We start from the raw sequence: 20,756 nt of genomic DNA on the forward strand, positions 1-20,756 counted from the left end.
TTATGAAAGATTTTTAGCGCCATCTATTGATGGGTGATTTAATTTAGGGTTTGTAGGAAATTTTTAATTAATTAATTATAATCGGTGATTTTTAACAAAAATTTCGTGATTAATAACAAATTATTTGGGAAAATTTAATTATTTGTGCTTTTAAAATTAAATAATTTGAAGTTTATTGAAAAAAATATTACGATGAGGGCGCCATCTTTTGATTGTATTTGAAGTTGTATTTAAATTGTATTTATTATTAATTTATTATTAATTAAGTAATATTGTTAATTTTTGCAATAAATTTGGTGATTAATTATTTGTGAAAATATAATTAATTGTGTTTTTTAAATTAAATAATTTGAAGTTTGCAAAAATTTTTAAGTGGTGAGCAGCGCCATCTTTTGATTGTATTTGAAGTTATATTTAACATTAATTTATTATTGATTAAGTAATATTGTTAATTTTTGCAATAAATTCGGAGATTAATAAAAAATTATTTATGAAAATTTAATTAATTGTGTTTTTAAAATGAGATAATTTAAAGTTTATTAAAAATTTTTTAAGTGTTAAGCGCCATCTTTTAATTGTATTTGAAGTTTTATTTAACATTAATTTATTATTAATTACGTAATATTGTTAATTTTTGCAATAAGTTTGGTGATTACTAACAAATTATTTGTGAAAATTGAATTATTTGTGTTTTTAAAATGAGATAATTTGAGGTTTATTGTAAAATTTTTAAATGGTGAACAGCGCCATCTCTTGATTGTATTTGAAGTTACATTTAACATTAATTTATTATTAATTAAGTAATATTGTTAATTTTTGCAATAAATTCGGAGATTAATAACGAATTATTCGTGAAAATTTAATTATTTGTGTTTTTAAAATGAGATAAGTTAAAGTTTATTAAAAAAATTTAAGTGTTAAGCTCCATCTTTTGATTGTATTTGAAGTTATATTTAACATTAATTTATTATTAATTACGTAATATTGTTAATTTTTGCAATAAATTTGGTGATTACTAACAAATTATTTGTGAAAATTTAATTATTTGCGTTTTTAAAATGAGATAATTTGAGGTTTATTGTAAAATTTTTAAATGGTGATCAGCGCCATCTCTTGATTGTATTTGAAGTTACATTTAACATTAATTTATTATTAATTAAGTAATATTATTAATTTTTGCAATAAATTTGGTGATTAATAACAAATTATTTATGAAAATTTAATTAATTATGTATTTAAAATGAGATAATTTAAAGTTTATTGAAAACATTTTGAGTGTTAAGCGCCATCTTTTAATTGTATTTGAAGTTATATTTAACATTAATTTATTATTAATTAAGTAATATTGTTAATTTTTGCAATAAATTCGGAGATTAATAACAAATTATTTATGAAAATTTAATTATTTGTGTTTTTAAAATGAGATAAGTTAAAGTTTATTAAAAAAATTTAAGTGTTAAGCGCCATCTTTTGATTGTATTTGAAGTTATATTTAACATTAATTTATTATTAAGTAATATAGTTAATTTTTGCAATAAATTCGGAGATTAATAACAAATTATTCGTCAAAATTTAATTATTTTTGTTTTTAAAATGAGATAATTTAAAGTTTAATAAATTTTTTAAGTGTTAAGCGCCATCTTTTAATTGTATTTGAAGTTATATTTAACATTAATTTATTATTAATTAAGTAATATAGTTAATTCTTGAGATAAATTTGGTGATTAATAACAAATTATTTATGAAAATCTAATTATTTGTATTTTTAAAATGAGATAATTAAAGTTTATTAAAAAAATTTTAAGTGTAATAAATTAAGCGCCATCTTTTGATTTGATTCAAAATTATATTTACAACTAATTAATTATTAATTAATTAATATTGTTAAATTTTGGGATAAATTCGATGATTAAAAACAATTTTGTCATGAAAATTTAATAAATAACTTTTAATATTGTTTTTAAAAGGCGATAATCAATCAATCTTCGTTGACATTTCGACGTCGACACCTGCCCAATTTAAAAGCAGGATGCTCCCAAAACCCTAAAATTGCCATTTTATTATCTAAAGAACGACATATCAGGGATTCCCAAACAAAAAAAGGTATAAATGTGAGTGTGATTTTAATAAATAAGGTTGGGGGAAATAATTGTTTTGGCACCACTGCGATTTTAGGTTATAATCACGTTTGGCCTCGAAACTAGGCCGAACCGGAGGCGAAATCATAGACGGGACACCTATCCAGGTCTAAATATCCATAATTTCGGGGCTTCGCTGGACATTTTGGTGCCTCCTGTGGCGAAAAGGGCGTGTAACGTTGGCAATGTGTGTTTTGGTAATAACAGGTCCTGCCAACCGTAGTTTACGACTTCCCCGGGCAGTTGGTACAACACGAAACGAGAAGGTCACTCAAAACCTTTTTTTTATCCTAATAATCGTTTTTTTATTACTATTTAATTTTAAACCAACAATAATTATTGAAATAAATTTTTGTGTGTGGTAAAAATCATAAAAATGTTCCGAGGAAAACGAAGACGAAGAGATATCGATGGGGTTTCAGGTGGAATTGGTGGCCGGGGGGCAACCGAAGACCCCCCAGATCGTGCCCGGGGCCCTCCGAAGGCCGTCATTACGACAGCTCCTCCTCCCAAGCGCGATCACCTTGTTAGGGACGACACCCATCATCATTTTCGTTACCGTACCTATTATAAGCGATGAGCCCCTCGGGGCGATCGCCCGGAACCTCACCGACAACAAGATCAAAACAACTATGTATATCCTTTTTAAAAAAAATTTAAATTAGAATTCAAAAATCGAAAAATAGACGAAAAAACCTTCAAAACGAACCCAAACTCGATGGGGTTATCTCAAAAAACACGCGAGATAAACCGATTTAAAAAAAAATTTGACACCCGATTCTCGATTGTTTCAAAAACGATTTTTTTTAAATATCTCGGTTATTTTTTAAGATAACCCCCTCGAGTTTGGACTCATTTTAAAGCACTTTTAATAACCTACAAAAAAAAATTAATAAATTATTAAAAAAAATTAACCTAAAATAAAACCAAAAAAAATTAATTTTTTTCTTGCTTGTAGCGGCGCCAGTGATGGAATATTTGGGATTCCGAAGACGTCGTCGTAGCGATGGTATGTAGAGACGAAGAAGGAGGACGAAGGACGGATTGAAGAAGGAAAAGTTGAAGAAGAAGATGAGAACGAAGAAGAGGGCTCGGAGGCTCGTATAATATAATTAATGATTAGCCCGGGACGGTTTACGAGTTAGAACAGGTCACTTTCAACGCTTAAAAACGTGTCGATCGGGCCGATATGATGCGCTATCTTTTGGTGGAATTAACCGAAACCGTTTTCTCTCCTCTTTAAAATGAACCGACTCGGAAAAGACCCATATTTATGTCTTTCGGGTTGAAATGGGAAAAAAGGTAAGGCGGTTCACACCGATAAAATAAATTAAAATCGATAAAGGGAATGATAATGTTATGGGAAAATATTTTTAATAATTAATAATTTTAATGAATATTTAAAATCTACGTTGAAAATCCTTCAAAATGAGCCCAAACTCGATATATTTATTTTCAAAAACAACCGAGATATGGGTGATCAAAAAAAATTTGACAGGCGATTTTCGATTGTTTCCAATGATTTTTTTTAATATCTCGGTTGTTTTTTGAGATAATCTAGTCGTGTTTGGGCTCGTTTTAATCGATTTTTAATGGGGATTACGAATTTTTAATCAATTCTAACCTAAAATTTCAACAAGTTTTTTTTTTGATACGTTATTTGTTTTCAATAAATAAGTGTGAAAGATCGGGGGACTCAAAAAATGTATTAAAACTTAAAAATTTTCTCTAAAAAAATTTAATTTTTCGATTTTCAAAAAAATTTTTAATAACAAATTGTACTAATTAATAAATATTTAAAATCTACGTTAAAAATCCTTCAAAATGAGCCCAAACTCGATATATTTATTTTAAAAAACAACCGAGATGTGGGGGATTAAAAATAAATTTGACAGGCGATTTTCGATTGTTTCCAATGATTTTTTTGAATATCTCGGTTGTTTTTTGAGATAACCTAGTCGTGTTTGGGCTCGTTTTAATCGATTTTTAATGGGGATTACGAATTTTTAATCAATTTTAACCTAAAATTTCAACAACACATCTTTTATGATAACTTATTTATTTTGAATAAATAAAAGCGCGATTTCCCTATTAAAAAAGACTGGGGGACTCAAAAAATATATTAAAACTTAAAAATTTTCATTAAAAAAAATTTTAATATTCGATTTAAAAATTTTTTTTAATAACAAATCGTATTAATTAATAAATATTTAAAATCTACGTTAAAAATCCTTCAAAATGAGCCCAAACTCGATAAATTTATTTTTAAAAACAACCGAGATATGAGTAATTAAAAATAAATTTGACAGGCGATTTTCGATTGTTTCCAATAATGTTTTTTTGAATATCTCGGTTGTTTTTTGAGATAACCTAGTCGTGTTTGGGCTCGTTTTAATCCATTTTTAATATAGATTACGAATTTTTAATCAAATCTAACCTAAACTTTCAATAACTAATTTTTATATGATAATTTATTCATTTTGAATAAATAAAAGCGCGATTTCCCTATTAAAAAAGACTGGGGGACTCAAAAAATATATTAAAACTTAAAAATTTTCATTAAAAAAAATTTTAATATTCGATTTCAAAAAATTTTTTAATAACAAATCATATTAATTAATAAATATTTAAAATCTACGTTAAAAATCCTTCAAAATGAGCCCAAACTCGATATATTTATTTTCAAAAACAACCGAGATATGGAGGATTAAAAATAAATTTGACAGGCGATTTTCGATTGTTTCCAATAATGTTTTTTTGAATATCTCGGTTGTTTTTTGAGATAACCTAGTCGTGTTTGGGCTCGTTTTAATCGATTTTTAATGTAGATTACGAATTTTTAATCAAATCTAACCTAAAATTAAATAACTAATTTTTATATGATAATTTATTCATTTTGAATAAATAAAAGCGCGATTTCCCTATTAAAAAAGACTGGGGGATTCAAAAAGTATAATAAAATTTAAAAATTTTCATTAAAAAAAATTTTAATATTCGATTTAAAAATTTTTTTTAACAACAAATCGTATTAATTAATAAATATTTAAAATCTACGTTAAAAATCCTTCAAAATGAGCCCAAACTCGATGTATTTATTTTCAAAAACAACCGAGATATGGGTGATTAAAAATAAATTTGACAGGCGATTTTCGATTGTTTCCAATGATTTTTTTGAATATCTCGGTTGTTTTTTGAGATAATCTAGTCGTGTTTGGGCTCGTTTTAATCGATTTTTAATGTAGATTACGAATTTTTAATCAATTTTAACCTAAAATTTCAACAACACATTTTCTATGATAACTTATTTATTTTGAATAAATAAAAGCGCGATTTCCCTATTAAAAAAAACGGGGGACTCAAAAAATATATTAAAACTTAAAAATTTTCATTAAAAAAAATTTTAATATTCGATTTCAAAAAATTTTTTAATAACAAATCATATTAATTAATAAATATTTAAAATCTACGTTAAAAATCCTTCAAAATGAGCCCAAACTCGATATATTTATTTTCAAAAACAACCGAGATATGAGTGATTAAAAATAAATTTGACAGGCGATTTTCGATTGTTTCCAATAATGTTTTTTTGAATATCTCGGTTGTTTTTTGAGATAACCTAGTCGTGTTTGGGCTCATTTTAATCGATTTTTAATGTAGATTACGAATTTTTAATCAAATCCAACCTTTAATTTGAACAATTACCGTTAATCGACATTAATAATGGTTGTAATAACCCCATTAAACATAAATACTCCCCAGTATGCAGCGGATAAGGCAGAAGTGAATTTAAAAGATTAGAATAACTTATTTGAATGCCCATTAACTAAATATTTCCGAGCATATTCTGAATGTTTGGTTCACTGCTACTCTACACTTTACATGGATACAAAAACTAAGATAAACCAAAAATAGAAAATGAGTTATTATAGCTGAATTCTTAGAGTCAACATTACTAAATAAAAGTCGAAAAATCATTAAAAACTCACCACCAGCTGTCACCACGTGACCGAAAACTCCACCATTATTTTTAAAGTGATAGGGGGGTCCTCATCACCCGCTGTGCTTTTGTTTCCTTACTTGGTTGAAACAAAAGATACAGGTAGGCGCTTTTTAACATTTTTTTTATTAATTCCCTTCCTTTTCGATGCTTAACATTGATCCTTTTTACGATGAGTTATGATGGCGGCCGAAAAGAAATCAAAAATCGCAATTTTTTCATCAAACGTCGATGTTTTTCTTGCGGTTTAATCTCCTTAATGGTATTGCCACCCCAACGTCTTTTTTGTGTAACACGCCACTGGACCTTGGGGACTATTCGGGAATAAACTTTTAATCCCCTATAAAAAGAAAATTAATGAATTGAACTTTTGATCGTCATTGTATATTGATTTTTTTTTTGATATAAAGAAGTAGTTGTAAAATAAATCGTTATAAAGCGTGTAAACGTCGAGATTTTGCCGTGTGATATATGGCGTTTTCACGCTTTAAGCGCCACCTACGGGCGCGGACAAAAGCGGGCACCGTTTCATGCAAATTTCGCGTTTTAACGACTTTCCAGGTCGTTAAAAGAAATCTCAAAATGATTTAAAAAACATTTTTGGTATGATTGAGGTTAGGTCGGGTTGATTTTTTTTGTCGTCGAAGGGACCTAGACGCGCAGATTCCCGAAATTTCGTACAGAATACCTGAAAGTCGTACTACAGACGTCCGAAGACGTGAGGTCATAAATAACGTCCGAAAATGTAGACTTTACGGGGGCCGAACGACGGTGGCGCCATCCGCAGGACCCGGACAGGTACCGCCTTCCTGCGCCCCCCATTATCATAACTATGCCCGGGTTATTTATTTTTATTTGTCTTCTTTTTCTTCTCGTTTAAAACGAACACAAAAAAATAAAACAAAAATAAAAACAAAAATGTAGTGAGTAAAATCACTCATTTATACATTATTTTTTCTTTAAATACGAAAAGAAGAAAAAAACGAAATTAATAACGATCTGACAAATGACTGCATAGATATTGCGCATTAACCGCTCAATTTAGACGCGGACCAAGGAGAAGGAGGGGAAGAGAGGGCCAGTGGTCACGGTCACCTTTGACCGTTGGCTCCGTGGTGGGTCCGATAATTAATCCTCCTTAAATTACGCTTCCCAGTCGGACGTTTATTCGTTTAAAATAAAAAAAAATTAACTTTAAAAAATTTTGAGTTAAAATTTTAGGTTAGAATTGATTGAAATGTGAAAAATCGTAATCTACGTGAAAAATCCGTCAAAACGAGCCCAAACACGACCAAGTTATCTCAAAAAACAACCGAGATATTCAAAAAACATTATTGGAAACAATCGAAAATCGCCTGTCAAATTTATTTTTAATCACCCATATCTCGGTTGTTTTTGAAAATAAATATATCGAGTTTGGGCTCATTTTGAAGGATTTTTAACGTAGATTTTAAATATTTATTAATTAATACGAATTGTTATTAAAAAAATTTTTGAAAATCGGATATTAAAATTTTTTTTAATGAAAATTTTTAAGTTTTAATATACTTTTTAAGTCCCCTAGTCTTTTTTAATAGGGAAATCGCGCTTTTATTTATTCAAAATGAATAAGTTATCATATAAAAATTTGTTGTTGAAATTTTAGGTTAGGTTTGATTAAAAATTTGTAATCTCCATCAAAAATCGGTTAAAACGAGCCCAAACACGACTAGGTTATCTCAAAAAACAACCGAGATATTCAAGAAACATTATTAGAAACAATCGAAAATCGCCTGTCAAATTTATTTTTAATCACTCATATCTCTGTTGTTTTTGAAAATAAATATATCGAGTTTGGGTTCATTTTGAACGATTTTTAACATAGATTTTAAATATGTATTAATTAATATAAATTGTTATTAAAAAATTTTTTGGAAATCGAATATTAAAATTTCTTTTAATGAAAATTTTAAGTTTTAATATACTTTTTGAGTCCCCCAGTCTTTTTTAATCGAAAAATCGCACTTTTAGTTATTTAAGATAAATAAGTTATCATAAAAAATGTGTTATTGAAATTTTAGGTTAGATTTGATTAAAAATTCGTAATCCTCATTAAAAATCGATTAAAACGAGCCCAAACACGACTAGGTTATCTCAATAAACAACCGAGATATTCAAAAAACATCATTGGAAACAATCGAAAATCGCCTGTCAAATTATTTTTTAATCACCCATATCTCGGTTGTTTTTGAAAATAAATATATCGAGTTTGGGCTCATTTTGAAGGATTTTTAACGTAGATTTTAAATATTTATTAATTAATACGAAATGTTATTAAAAAAAATTTTTTAAATTGAATATTTAAATTTTTTTTAATGAAAATTTTTAAGTTTTAATACATTTTTTGTGTCCCTCAGTCTTTATTAATCGAAAAATCGCACTTTTATTTTTTCAAAATAAATAAATTATCATAAAAAAAATAATAATTGAAATTTTAGGTTAAAATTGATTGAAAATTCGTAATCCTCATTGAAAATCGGTTAAAACGAGTCCAAACACGACCAGGTTATCTTAAAAAACAACCGAGATATTCAAAAAACATCATTGGAAACAATCGAAAATCGCCTGTCAAATTTATTTTTAATCACTCATATCTCGGTTGTTTTTGAAAATAAATATATCGAGTTTGGGCTCATTTTGAAGGATTTTTAACGTAGATTTTCAATATTTATTAATTAATACGAATTGTTATTAAAAATTTTTTTGAAAATCAAATATTTAAATTTTTTTTAATGAAAATTTTTAAATTTTGATATGTTTTTTGAGTCCCTCAGTCTTTATTAATCGAAAAATCGCGCTTTTATTTATTCAACATAAATAAGTTATCATAAAAAATGTGTTGTAGAAATTTTAGGTTAAAATTGATTAAAAATTCGTAATCCCCATTCAAAATCGATTAAAACGAGCCCAAACACGACTTGGTTATCTCAAAAAACAACCGAGATATTCAAAAAACATTATTGGAAACAATCGAAAATCGCCTGTCAAATTTATTTTTAATCACTCATATCTCGGTTGTTTTTAGAAATAAATATATCGAGTTTGGGCTCATTTTAAAGGATTTTTAACATAGATTTTAAATATTTATTAATTAATACAAATTAATTGATATAGCTGTCAATTTTTTCTTAAAAACAGTCATATCTCGGTTAATTTTTGAAATAAACACCGTGTTTGGCTTTATATTATAGGATTTTTATTATAAATCGCGATTTCTAGCAAAAATGAGGCTAAAATCGTTGCGCAAATTTGACAGATACACACACGGTTCGAATTCCGTTATGTTTCCCCAGCTTTCACCGCTCGAAGGGTAACTAGGGGGTGGTTGGTCGGAGAGGCAATAATAACAACGATTCGATTTCGACGATTGAACAACTGTCGTCCGAAACGGAGAATGCCACGTAGCGGCAATCGGTTAAACGACGCGTGACCCATGTTGGCAAACAATGGATTAGCACCGTTGACGCCGACGACGCCACGGATGCCATTGTAAACGGACGACAATACGCGAAACCGGACAAACCAAACAGCAGGACCAAAACGACGATTAATGACCATTCGAAATGGATTATTTAGATTAGAGATGAGCGTAATTAACAAATTGAAAAGATTCGATTTTATTGAGTTGGTATTATTTCGAGTTGTTCTTGTTGTAGCGAGATGGTGGGTTTTGCGTGAGGGCTCTGGTTTGGCCGTTCATCATATTATCTAATTGGCCTCGCCGGTGCCGACAAAGACGCCGCCCCGCGTTCGCCTCGGCAACTAGCACCCGGCCCGGTGCGCGCACGTAAATCCGCCGGCCCCGTTAATCGGCTGATAAACGACGATCGCCCGGTTTAATTGCTCTCTGTTTTATCGGCGACTCGCTCGGTTCGGACCTCTTTGATCCGCACCGTAATGACCGGAAGGAGCCTAAGAAACCTAAGAACAGCGTTAACGAAACTAAAAAACAAAAAAGAAATATCGAAAAATCAAAAATTTCAAGAACGTCAAAACGGCTGTCAGTGTGACGATATGATTTCGAGCGTAGCAGAAGATTATATCCGTAATGTTGTGCCGAAATTACAAAAACCCGCGCCTTTCTTTAAAGGTCAAGCTTTGGTGAAAGGTGAGTTCAAAGATATCTCACTCGATCTCTACAAAGGACGTTATTTGGTGTTGTTTTTTTACCCGATGGATTTTACCTTTGTTTGTCCGACGGAGATAATCGCATTTAGCGACCGCATTGCCGATTTTGAAGCTTTGTACACGGACGTGATAGGTTGCAGCACGGACAGTGTGTATTCCCATTTTGCTTGGTGTCAGCAGCCGCGGAAAGAAGGTGGATTGGGCGACATGAAGATCCCGCTATTAGCCGACAAAAATATGCAAATCAGCAGGGATTATGGCGTTTTGGACGAGGATACCGGAATTGCGTTTCGCGGCCTTTTCATTATCGATAAAAGAGCCCATTTGAGGCAAATTATCGTAAACGATTTGCCGATTGGGAGAGACGTGGACGAAGTTTTACGGTTGGTACAAGCGATTAAGTTTACCGATGAAAATGGGGAGGTTTGCCCCGTTAATTGGAAACCGGGTGCTAAAACTCTTCAACCGACAGCCGATGGACTCAAAAAATTTGTTAATACTTAATTAAAATATTCATAAAATTAATTTGATGATTAAAGTGCTTGATTTATAAAAAAATTTATTAATTATTTGTGTTGATTCATAAATATTTGAAATCTACGTTAAAAATCCTACAAAATGAGCCCAAACTCGATATATTTATTTTCAAAAACACCCCAGATATGAGCGTTTAAAAAATAATTTGACAGGCGATTTTCGATTGTTTTCAAAATTTTTTTTGAATATCTCCGTTGTTTTTTAAGGTAACCTAGTCGTGTTTGGGCTCGTTTTAATCGATTTTCAATGAGGATTACGAATTTTTAATCAATTTTAACCTAAAATTTCAATTATTATTTTTTTTATGATAATTTATTTATTTTGAATAAATAAAAGTGCGATTTTTCGATTAATAAAGACTGAGGGACACAAGAAATATATTCAAACTTAAAAATTTTAATATTTATTTAAAAAAAAAAATTTTAACAACAATTCATATTAATTAATAAATATTTAAAATCTACGTTAAAAATCCTTCAAAATGAGCTTAAACTCGATATATTTATTTCTAAAGACAACCGAGATATGAGTGATTAAAAGGAAATTTGACAGGCGATTTTCGATTGTTTCCAATAATGTTTTTTGAATATCTCGGTTGTTTTTTGAGATAATCTAGTCGTGTTTGGGCTCGTTTTAACCGATTTTTAATGGGGATTACGAATTTTTAATCAAATCTAACCTAAAATTTCCACTACTAATTTTTTTTGCGATAACCTATTTATTTTGAATAAATAAAAGTGCGATTTATTGATTAAAAAAGACCGGGTGGACTCAAAAAATGTATTAATACTTAACAATTTTCATTAAAAAAAATATATTTTTTTAAATTGACAGATTTGCTGCCTCAGCAACGAAATATTATGGATAAATTGAAATTTACACTCTCTGCAACATCAACAGCATAAAATTTGGTTAAAAAAAGTATTAATTCTTGTTTTTTTTAAATATATGAATCACTGCCTCAGCAGCAAAGCTGCCTCGGCATCTAAATAATGCTTCTATATTGAAATATGTACCCTCCGCAACCTTAGTAGCATAAAATTTGTATTAAAAAAGTATTAATCTTTGTTTTTTTTAATATATGAAGCACTGCCTCAGCAGCAAAGCTGCCTCGGCATCTAAATAATGCTTTTATATTGAAATCTGCACCCTCCGCAACCTTAATAGCATAAAATTTGTATTAAAATGGTATTAATTTTTGTTTTTTTTAATATATGAACTACTGCCTCAGCAGCAAAGCTGCCTCGGCAATAAAATAATATGTTTAAATTGAAATCTACACTCTCCACAACGTTAGTAGCATAAAATTTGTATTAAACAAGTATTAATCTTTGTTTTTTTAATATATGAACCACTGCCTCAGCAGCAAAGCTGCCTCGGCAATAAAATAATATGTTTAAATTGAAATCTACATCTTCCACAACCTTAGTAGCATAAAATTTGTATTAAAAAAGTATTAATTTTTGTTTTTTTTAATATATGAATTACTGCCTCAGCAGCAAAGCTGCCTCGGCAATAAAATAATATGTTTAAATTGAAATCTACATCTTCCACAACCTTAGTAGCATAAAATTTGTATTAAACAAGTATTAATCTTTGTTTTTTTTTTAATATATGAGTCACTGCCTCAGCAAGAAAGTTGCCTCGGCAACTAAACAATATGTTTAAATTGCAATCTACACCCTCCACAACCTCAATAGCTTAAAATTTGTATTAAAATGCATTAATATTTGCTTTTTGGTAATATATGAACCACTGCCTCAGCAATAAAGCTGCCTCGGCAACTTTATAACGTATGTAAAGTCTTTTCTGCAATTTTAATCTCGCCACCACAACTGTCTCGGCTTTAAATGGCACATTAATATTAAAAAGAACGTTATTTCTCGATTTTTAAGCTTTGAGGCACTGAGGCTTCGCTGCTGAGGCAATTGGATAACATATTTGCGATAAAAAACAAACGTAGTGTCTTTTTTACACTCAACACTTCATCATCTCATTGCAATGTGAGTGCCTCAGCCTGCCTCAGATATGTTTGTTTTGAAAATAGCTGTTATTTAATTATCTAGCGAGAATTTTGAAAAATGTTTCAAACAAAAATTGTTTGTGATCTAATTTTTCACAAGTTTTGTTTGAAAACTTTTTCGATAAAATCATTAATTATTGAGATAACCTCAAAAAATAATATTTTAAGTTGTACTATTCACAGGGAAACCGATATCATTTAATTTTAATATATATCGTCATCTAATAAAAATTTTGAAAAATGTTTCAAACAAAAATTATTTCTGATCTAATTTTTAACAAGTTTTGTTTGAAAACTTTTTCGATAAAATCATTAATTATTGAGATAACCTCAAAAAATAATATTTTAAGTTGTACTATTCACAGGGAAACCGATATCATTTAATTTTAATATATATCGTCATCTAATAAAAATTTTGAAAAATGTTTCAAACAAAAATTATTTCTGATCTAATTTTTAACAAGTTTTGTTTGAAAACTTTTTCGATAAAATTATTAATTATTGAGATAACTTCAAAAAATAATGTTTTAAGTTGTACTATTCACAGGGAAACCGACATCACTTGATTTTAATATATATCGCCATCTAATAAAAATTTTGAAAAATTTTTCAAACGAAAATTACGCCCGATTAAATTCTAAACAAATGTTATTTGAAAAATTTTTCGTTAAAATCGTTAATTATTAAGATAACTTCAAAGATATTTTGACAGTGTAGGATTAAATTTAAAAGCATCTTAAACGAAATTAAGTCTGAAATATCCTCGAAAATAATAATAAATCGGGTCGGGTTAAAGTTCTAAATGGGTGGTGGTGAATTTGAAGGGTTCGGGGAGGTTTGGCAAAGGCAGAAACAAACACAAGGGTTGAGGGTGCAGAAAGGGAAATTTAATTTTCCCCATGTCGCACAAAGCAAGTGGGCGTGGCGGCCGCGAATTTACAGCCGGCATTTGACTTTACAATGTTTGCGCTCCTGTTTTGCATCTTACTTTGTACGGGGGGTGCATTACCCCCTTTGCCTGATGGGGGTGGGGGATTTATACGCGAAGATTGCTATTAAAAATCTCTATTTAAAACGTAAATTTAAGATATTAGAATGAGAGGGTTGAATCTCTTTTAGTTAAGAAAATAAAATAAAATCCCTCTGATACCTAACTCGAAGTCATAAAGATCCTTCCATAAACGATATCGCCACCCCCCAACGACACCCACCTTTAGGAAAACCACCCCGGTCATTTTTCGTTTCGAGGAAATGACCGAGGGAAAGAGAAGAGATCGAAACCAAGTCTCATTCCACCTTCGCGAAGAGGAAATCTCCCAACCACCCTTTCCCCCACCTTCTTAGAAACGGGGGTTGCGAGAAAGATGGAAATACCGTAGGAAAACGGAGAGAGATGTATATTTGTTTTGCTCGGCTGGCTGCGATGTGCCTTTTCTGGAGGTGACGGCAGTTTCTGCGGAGGCGCTGAAGGCGACAGCGTTGGCGTCGTTGGCCGGCGCGACGCCCGGCGCCTGCAAGTGACGCCCAGCGTCGCGACGTCGTACCCCGAACGATTCTCGACCGTAATACCCCGCGATTTAAGGGTGCGGTTCGAACGACGTGTCTTTTCTAAGGGTGTTTTTGGCGACCGAGGGTGGGAATATCGGATTTTTCTCTCCTCGATGCGGAAAGGGGGGAAAAGACCCCGAATCCGGAATCCCGGGGACAGGGTGAAGGGAAAAGGGGAGATTTGTGCACGAGAGGAGGATTTTCCGCTTATTTCTGGTGGCTTTTAAGGGAATCATTCGAATGATATATATAATAATAAAAGCCCTAAAAGGATGAATTTACATCGAAACAATTCATTCCGATTTTTTTTAATTGTTGAGTGACCCCCACGGTTTTTCGATTCCGTGCTCGGATAGCTACCAGTGTTGCCGAGGTTGTCGTTGGCGGTCGGCGCCATCGCGGCCCCCCGTCGATGGGGCCCCGGGCCCCCATTTATCTCGGCGGCCCAAGAAGAAGAAGCGAGGCTCGCGCGGGAAGACGAAGAAGAAGGAGATCAAAGGCGCCGGCGGCGTGGGAGTCGCGCAGCGCCCTCTGAACGCGGCATAAATCAACCGCGGCTATAGGACCTGTCCGTGGGACGGTACCCGACTTCGACTAGACGGTACCACCCAGTAGTTCTGACTGAATATTGCAAAAACATACTATCATTTATTATTTTAATAACAACTTTTATTCAAAGTTATCAGCTATTTCATCAAAAAGACACGAGATAATCATTGCAAATTGACTTGAAGAAACGTTGACTGGAAAGTGATAATAATCTTTTAAAAACATTTCGTATTAATTCATAAACATTTAAAATCTACATCAAAAATCCTTTAAAATGAGCCCAAACTCGATATATTTATTTCCAAAAACAACCGAGATATGAGTGATTAAAAAATAATTTGACAGGCGATTTTCGATTGTTTCAAATAATCTTTTTTTAACTATCTCGGTTGTTTATTAAGATAACCTAGTCGTGTTTGGGCTCATTTTAACCGATTTTTAATGAGGATTACGAATTTTTAATCAATTCTAACCTAAAATTTCAACAACAAATTTTTTTTATAAAACCTCATTTATTTTGAATAAATAAAGCGCGATTTTCTGATTAAAAAGGACCGGGGTACTCAAAAAATATATTAACTTAAAAATTTTTATTAAAAATAATTATTCGGTTTCCAAAAAAAATTTTAATAACAAATTGTATTAATAATTAATAAATATTTAAAATCTACGTTAAAAATCCTTCAAAATGAGTCCAAACTCGATATATTTATTTCCAAAAACAACCGAGATATGACTGATTAAAAAATAATTTGACAGGCGATTTTCGATTGTTTCAAATAATCTTTTTTTAAATATCTCGGTTGTTTATTAAGATAACCTAGTCGTGTTTGGGCTCGTTTTAACCGATTTTTAATGAGGATCACGATTTTTTAATCAAATCTAACCTAAAATTTCAACAACTATTTTTTTTTTATAATAACTCATTTATTTTGAATAAATAAAAACGCGATTTTCTGATTAAAACCGACAAGGGTACTCAAAAAATATATTAACTTAAAAATTTTCATTAAAAAAATTTAATTATTCGGTTTTCAAAAAATTTTTTAATAACAAATTGTATTAATTAATAAATATTTAAAATCTACATCAAAAATCCTTTAAAATGAGCCCAAACTCGATACATTTATTTTCAAAAACAACCGAGATATAACTGATTAAAAATAAATTTGACAGGCGATTTTCGATTGTTTCAAATAATCTTTTTTTAAATATCTCGGTTGTTTATTGAGATAACCTAGTCGTGTTTGGGCTCGTTTTAACCGATTTTTAATGAGGATTACGATAATAAATAAATAAAAACCGCATATACCCAAAAAATGTTGGGTTGGGTTGGATTTGGTTAGATTGGATTGATTCCAAACATTTTCCTTCAAACAATTTAGATCTGCCTCAAAACAATTCCACACTTTGTTTTGCAATTTGAAGTTTGGCCAGCCTCATTCATAATGTTGTCTTTCAACCTATGTTCTGGTCAGTGAGATTTCAGCAGTCTCTCCTGCAGTTTGTAGTTTGCCCAATGTAGTTCCAGATATTTTATTGCACTGAGGAATCTGCGTGGTTTAACTACAAGCTTCTTCTTGTAATTTAGAGTTGCGCCATTGCTTTTCCACACTTTTTCATGAAGTCAGAAGCATTCCAAATAGCATTTTAGACATTTTCTTGCATTTTTGAGTTTGCCAAAAACATTTCCAGACATTCTCATTAAGTCTAAAGTCTGCCCAATGTGATTCCAGACATTTTTATGAAGTCAGAAGCATCACCAATACCATTTTAGACATTTTCTTGCATTTTTGAATTTGCCAAAAACATTTCCAGACATTTCCATTAAGTCTAAAGTCTGCCCAATGTGATTCCAGATATTTTTATGAAGTCAGAAGCATCACCAATACCATTTCAAACATTTTCTTGCATTTTTGAGTTTGCCAAAAACATTTTCAGACATTCTCATTAAGTCTAAAGTCATCCCAATGTGATTCAACACATTTTTATCAAGTCAGAAGCATGACCAATACCATTTTATACATTTTCTTGCAGTTTTGAATTTTCCAAAAACATTTCCAGACATTCTCATTAAGTCTAAAGTCTGCCCAATATGATTCCAGACATTTTTATGAAGTCAGAAACATCACCAATACCATTTTAGACATTTTCTTGCATTTTTGAATTTGCCAAAAACATTTCCAGACATTCTTATTAAGTCTAAAGTCTGCCCAATGTGATTCCAGACAGTTTTATGAAGTCAAAAGCATCACCAATACCATTTCAGACATTTTCTTGCATTTTTGAGTTTGCCAAAAACATTTCCACACATTCTCATTAAGTCTAAAGTTTGCCCAGTATAATTCCAGACATTTTTATGAAACCAGAAGCATCACCAATACTATTTCAAACATTTTCTTGCATTTTTGAGTTTTCCAAAAGCATTTCCAGACATTCTCATTAAGTCTAAAATCTGCCTAATGTGATTCAACACATTTTTATGAAGTCAGAAGCATCACCAACACCATTTCAGACATTTTCTTGCATTTTTGAGTTTGCCAAAAACATTTCCAAACACTCTCATTAAGTCTAAAGTTTGCCCAATGTGATTTAACACATTTTTATGAAGTCAAAAGCATGACCAATACCATTTCATACATTTTCTTGCACTTTTTAATTTGCCAAAAACATTTCCAGACATTCTCATTAAGTCTAAAATCTGCCCAATGTGATTCAACACATTTTTATGAAGTCAGAAGCATCACCAATACCATTTCAGACATTTTCTTGCATTTTTGAGTTTGCCAAAAACATTTCCAAACACTCTCATTAAATCTAAAGTTTGCCCAATGCGATTCAACACATTTTTATTAAGTCAAAAGCATAACCAATACTATTTTACACATTTTCTTGCATTTTTGCGTTTGCCAAAAACATTTCCAGACATTCTCATTAAGTTTAAAGTCTGCCTAATATGATTCAACACATTTTTATTAAGTCAAAAGCATAACCAATACTATTTTACACATTTTCTTACATTTTTGAGTTTGCCAAAAACATTTCCAGACATTCTCATTAAGTCTAAAGTTTGCCCAATGTGATTCAACACATTTTTATGAAGTCAGAAGCATCACCAATACCATTTCAGACATTTTCTTGCATTTTTGAGTTTGCCAAAAACATTTCTAAACACTCTCATTACGTCTAAAGTTTGCCCAATGTGATTCAACACATTTTTATTAAGTCAAAAGCATAACCAATACTATTTTACACATTTTCTTGCATTTTTGAGTTTGCCAAAAACATTTCCAGACATTCTCATTAAGTCTAAAGTTTGCCCAATGTGATTCAACACATTTTTATGAAGTCAGAAGCATCACCAATACCATTTCAGACATTTTCTTGCATTTTTGAGTTTGCCAAAAACATTTCTAAACACTCTCATTACGTCTAAAGTTTGCCCAATGTGATTCAACACATTTTTATTAAGTCAAAAGCATAACCAATACTATTTTACACATTTTCTTGCATTTTTGAGTTTGCCAAAAACATTTCCAGACATTCTCATTAAGTCTAAAGTCTGCCCAATGTGATTCAACACATTTTTATTAAGTCAAAAGCATAACCAATACTATTTTACACATTTTCTTGTACTTTTTAATTTACCAAACACATTTCCAGACATTCTCATTAAGTCTAAAGTCTGCCCAATGTGATTCATCACATTTTTATGAAGTCAAAAGCATGCCCAATACCATTTTATACATTTTCTTGCATTTTTGAGTTTGCCAAAAACATTTCCAGACATTCTTATTATGTCTAAAGTCTGCCCAATATGATTTCAGACATTTTCATTAAGTCAGAAGTATCACCAATACCATTTTAGACATTTTCTTGCATTTTTGAGTTTGCCAAAAACATTTCCAAACATTCTCATTAAGTCTAAAGTCTGCCCAATGTGATTCAACACATTTTTATCAGCTCAAAAACATGACCAATATCATTTTACACATTTTCTTGCAGTTTTGAATTTGCCAGAAACATTTCCAAACATTCTCATTAAGTCTAAAGTCTGCCCAATGTGATTTAACACATTTTTATGAAGTCAAAAGCATGACCAATACCATTTCATACATTTTCTTGCACTTTTTAATTTGCCAAACACATTTCCAGACATTCTCATTAAGTTTAAAGTAATTAATTAAATCTTAATCTTATTAAAAAATATAAAAATTAGTTTTATTTCCTAAAAAAAATATTGTAGATGTATTAACGAATACTTTTTGGGGTAAAAGCATGGTGAATAAGGGTCAACTAGAGGGGTGGCTCCCTTAACGTTGGGGAAACTATTTGAGGGAACGACACTTTCTCAGGACATCTCAACATTACTTTTATTGCATTTTCCTCTTTTATTTAGTCTTGAGATCTCGACAGAGCCAAACGAAAAGAGAAGAAGCTAAGAGGGGGTTCGTGTGTATCGACTTTTGGCAGGCGCGGCGTCCCTTTTTCCTAAAAGGGCGGCAAAAAAGGATACTTTTAAGAGATTGTCCTTTTTCGCAGTCTTATTTTTAAATAAAAATTAAAATTCCGGCTTGCTTACAAATTGTTTGTGAAAATACGAAGCTTTGATTGTAAGTAGTTGAAAATCGGGTGTAATTCAATAATATTCGTTACAATCAGAGGGTTGCTAATACTTTAAGCCACCCCGTTTTATTTACCCGAAAAAGAAGGGGGCTTCACGGTCGACAATCTGTGCGGATCCCAGCAGAAAGGGAAAATAGATAGAGAGAGAATCTCGTTCTGTTTGAACAAGTTACGACTTTATTGAATTAATGCGAATACGATATCGCGTCGGGGGGCGAATTAATGTGGATTTAGAGGAATGAATAACCGTCGATGAGTGGTTGACCCCGGTTTAGCCGCAGAGAGAGAATTGATATTTTAAAAATATCCTTACTCGTTTAGATGTTCAAGCAACGTTCCGAATTTATTGTTGGTCATATCCTGTTGGGGGGTTCCCAAGGAGAAGAAGAAGCGGCCAGATAATCTCGTCGAAATTTGAATACGGACGTGCTTTTATGAGACTCCTCTGCGTCTCATAGAGATCGAACGTGGTCGTCTCTCGGCGGAAAAGAGATTCATATCGCGCGTTGCAACCAAGCTCTCGTTCTCGTTCTCTTGTGGGCGATCTTGCGCGCGGATAATTCTTATTTAAAATAAGGATATGCAAAGGTACTAAAGAAGTAATACTTTTATCCACCGTTGCTAACCCTAAAGATGTAGGAAATATAGAATTTGAAAAATTCATCAAATTACTATATTTTTGTATTTTTCTCAAAATTGACGCATCTAAGAGCAAAAATGTAAGGGAGCAATATTATTAAGAATAAAATTTGCTACAACTTTTGTTCTAAAAGTTTTTTTGTAAAATGCTTCGATTCTCAAATGTTACCATTAGCTAACAGTAAAACAAGGAAATTCATCAAATTTTCATATTTTCATATTTTTCTCAAAATTGACGCATCTAAGAGTAAAAATGTAAGGAGCAATATTGTTAAGAATAAAATTTGCTACAACTTTTGTTCTAAAAGTTTTTTTGTAACATGCTTCGATTCTCAAATATTACCATTAGCTAATAGTAAAACAAGGAAATTCATCAAATTTTCATATTTTCTAATATTTCTTAAAATTGACGCATTTAAGAACAAAAATGTAAGGGAGCAATATTGTTAAGAATAAAATTTGCTACAACTTTTGTTCTAAAAGTTTTTTTGTAACATGCTTCGATTCTCAAATGTTACCATTAGCTAATAGT

The 20,756-nt window shown here is 31.0% G+C and overlaps 1 protein-coding gene across 1 annotated transcript; it reads left to right on the forward strand.

The window, feature by feature from the left end:
- The first annotated feature begins 9,950 nt into the window (after window positions 1–9,950).
- On the forward strand, window positions 9,951–10,854 carry LOC111416140 (peroxiredoxin 2-like). Its single transcript, XM_023048098.2, has one exon. The coding sequence runs from the start codon at window positions 10,072–10,074 to the stop codon at window positions 10,804–10,806; it is 735 nt and encodes a 244-aa protein (XP_022903866.1). The 5' UTR covers window positions 9,951–10,071; the 3' UTR covers window positions 10,807–10,854.
- Window positions 10,855–20,756: the final 9,902 nt, after the last annotated feature.

This window comes from Onthophagus taurus, unplaced genomic scaffold (genome assembly GCF_036711975.1).
Source record: "Onthophagus taurus isolate NC unplaced genomic scaffold, IU_Otau_3.0 ScKx7SY_16, whole genome shotgun sequence".
In the NCBI taxonomy this organism is placed as follows: Eukaryota; Metazoa; Arthropoda; class Insecta; order Coleoptera; family Scarabaeidae; genus Onthophagus; species Onthophagus taurus.

Excerpts from the sequence above, each read along its gene's own strand:
- LOC111416140 (XM_023048098.2), top strand. The coding sequence starts at position 10,072 with ATGACCGGAAGGAGCCTAAGAAACCTAAGAACAGCGTTAACGAAACTA.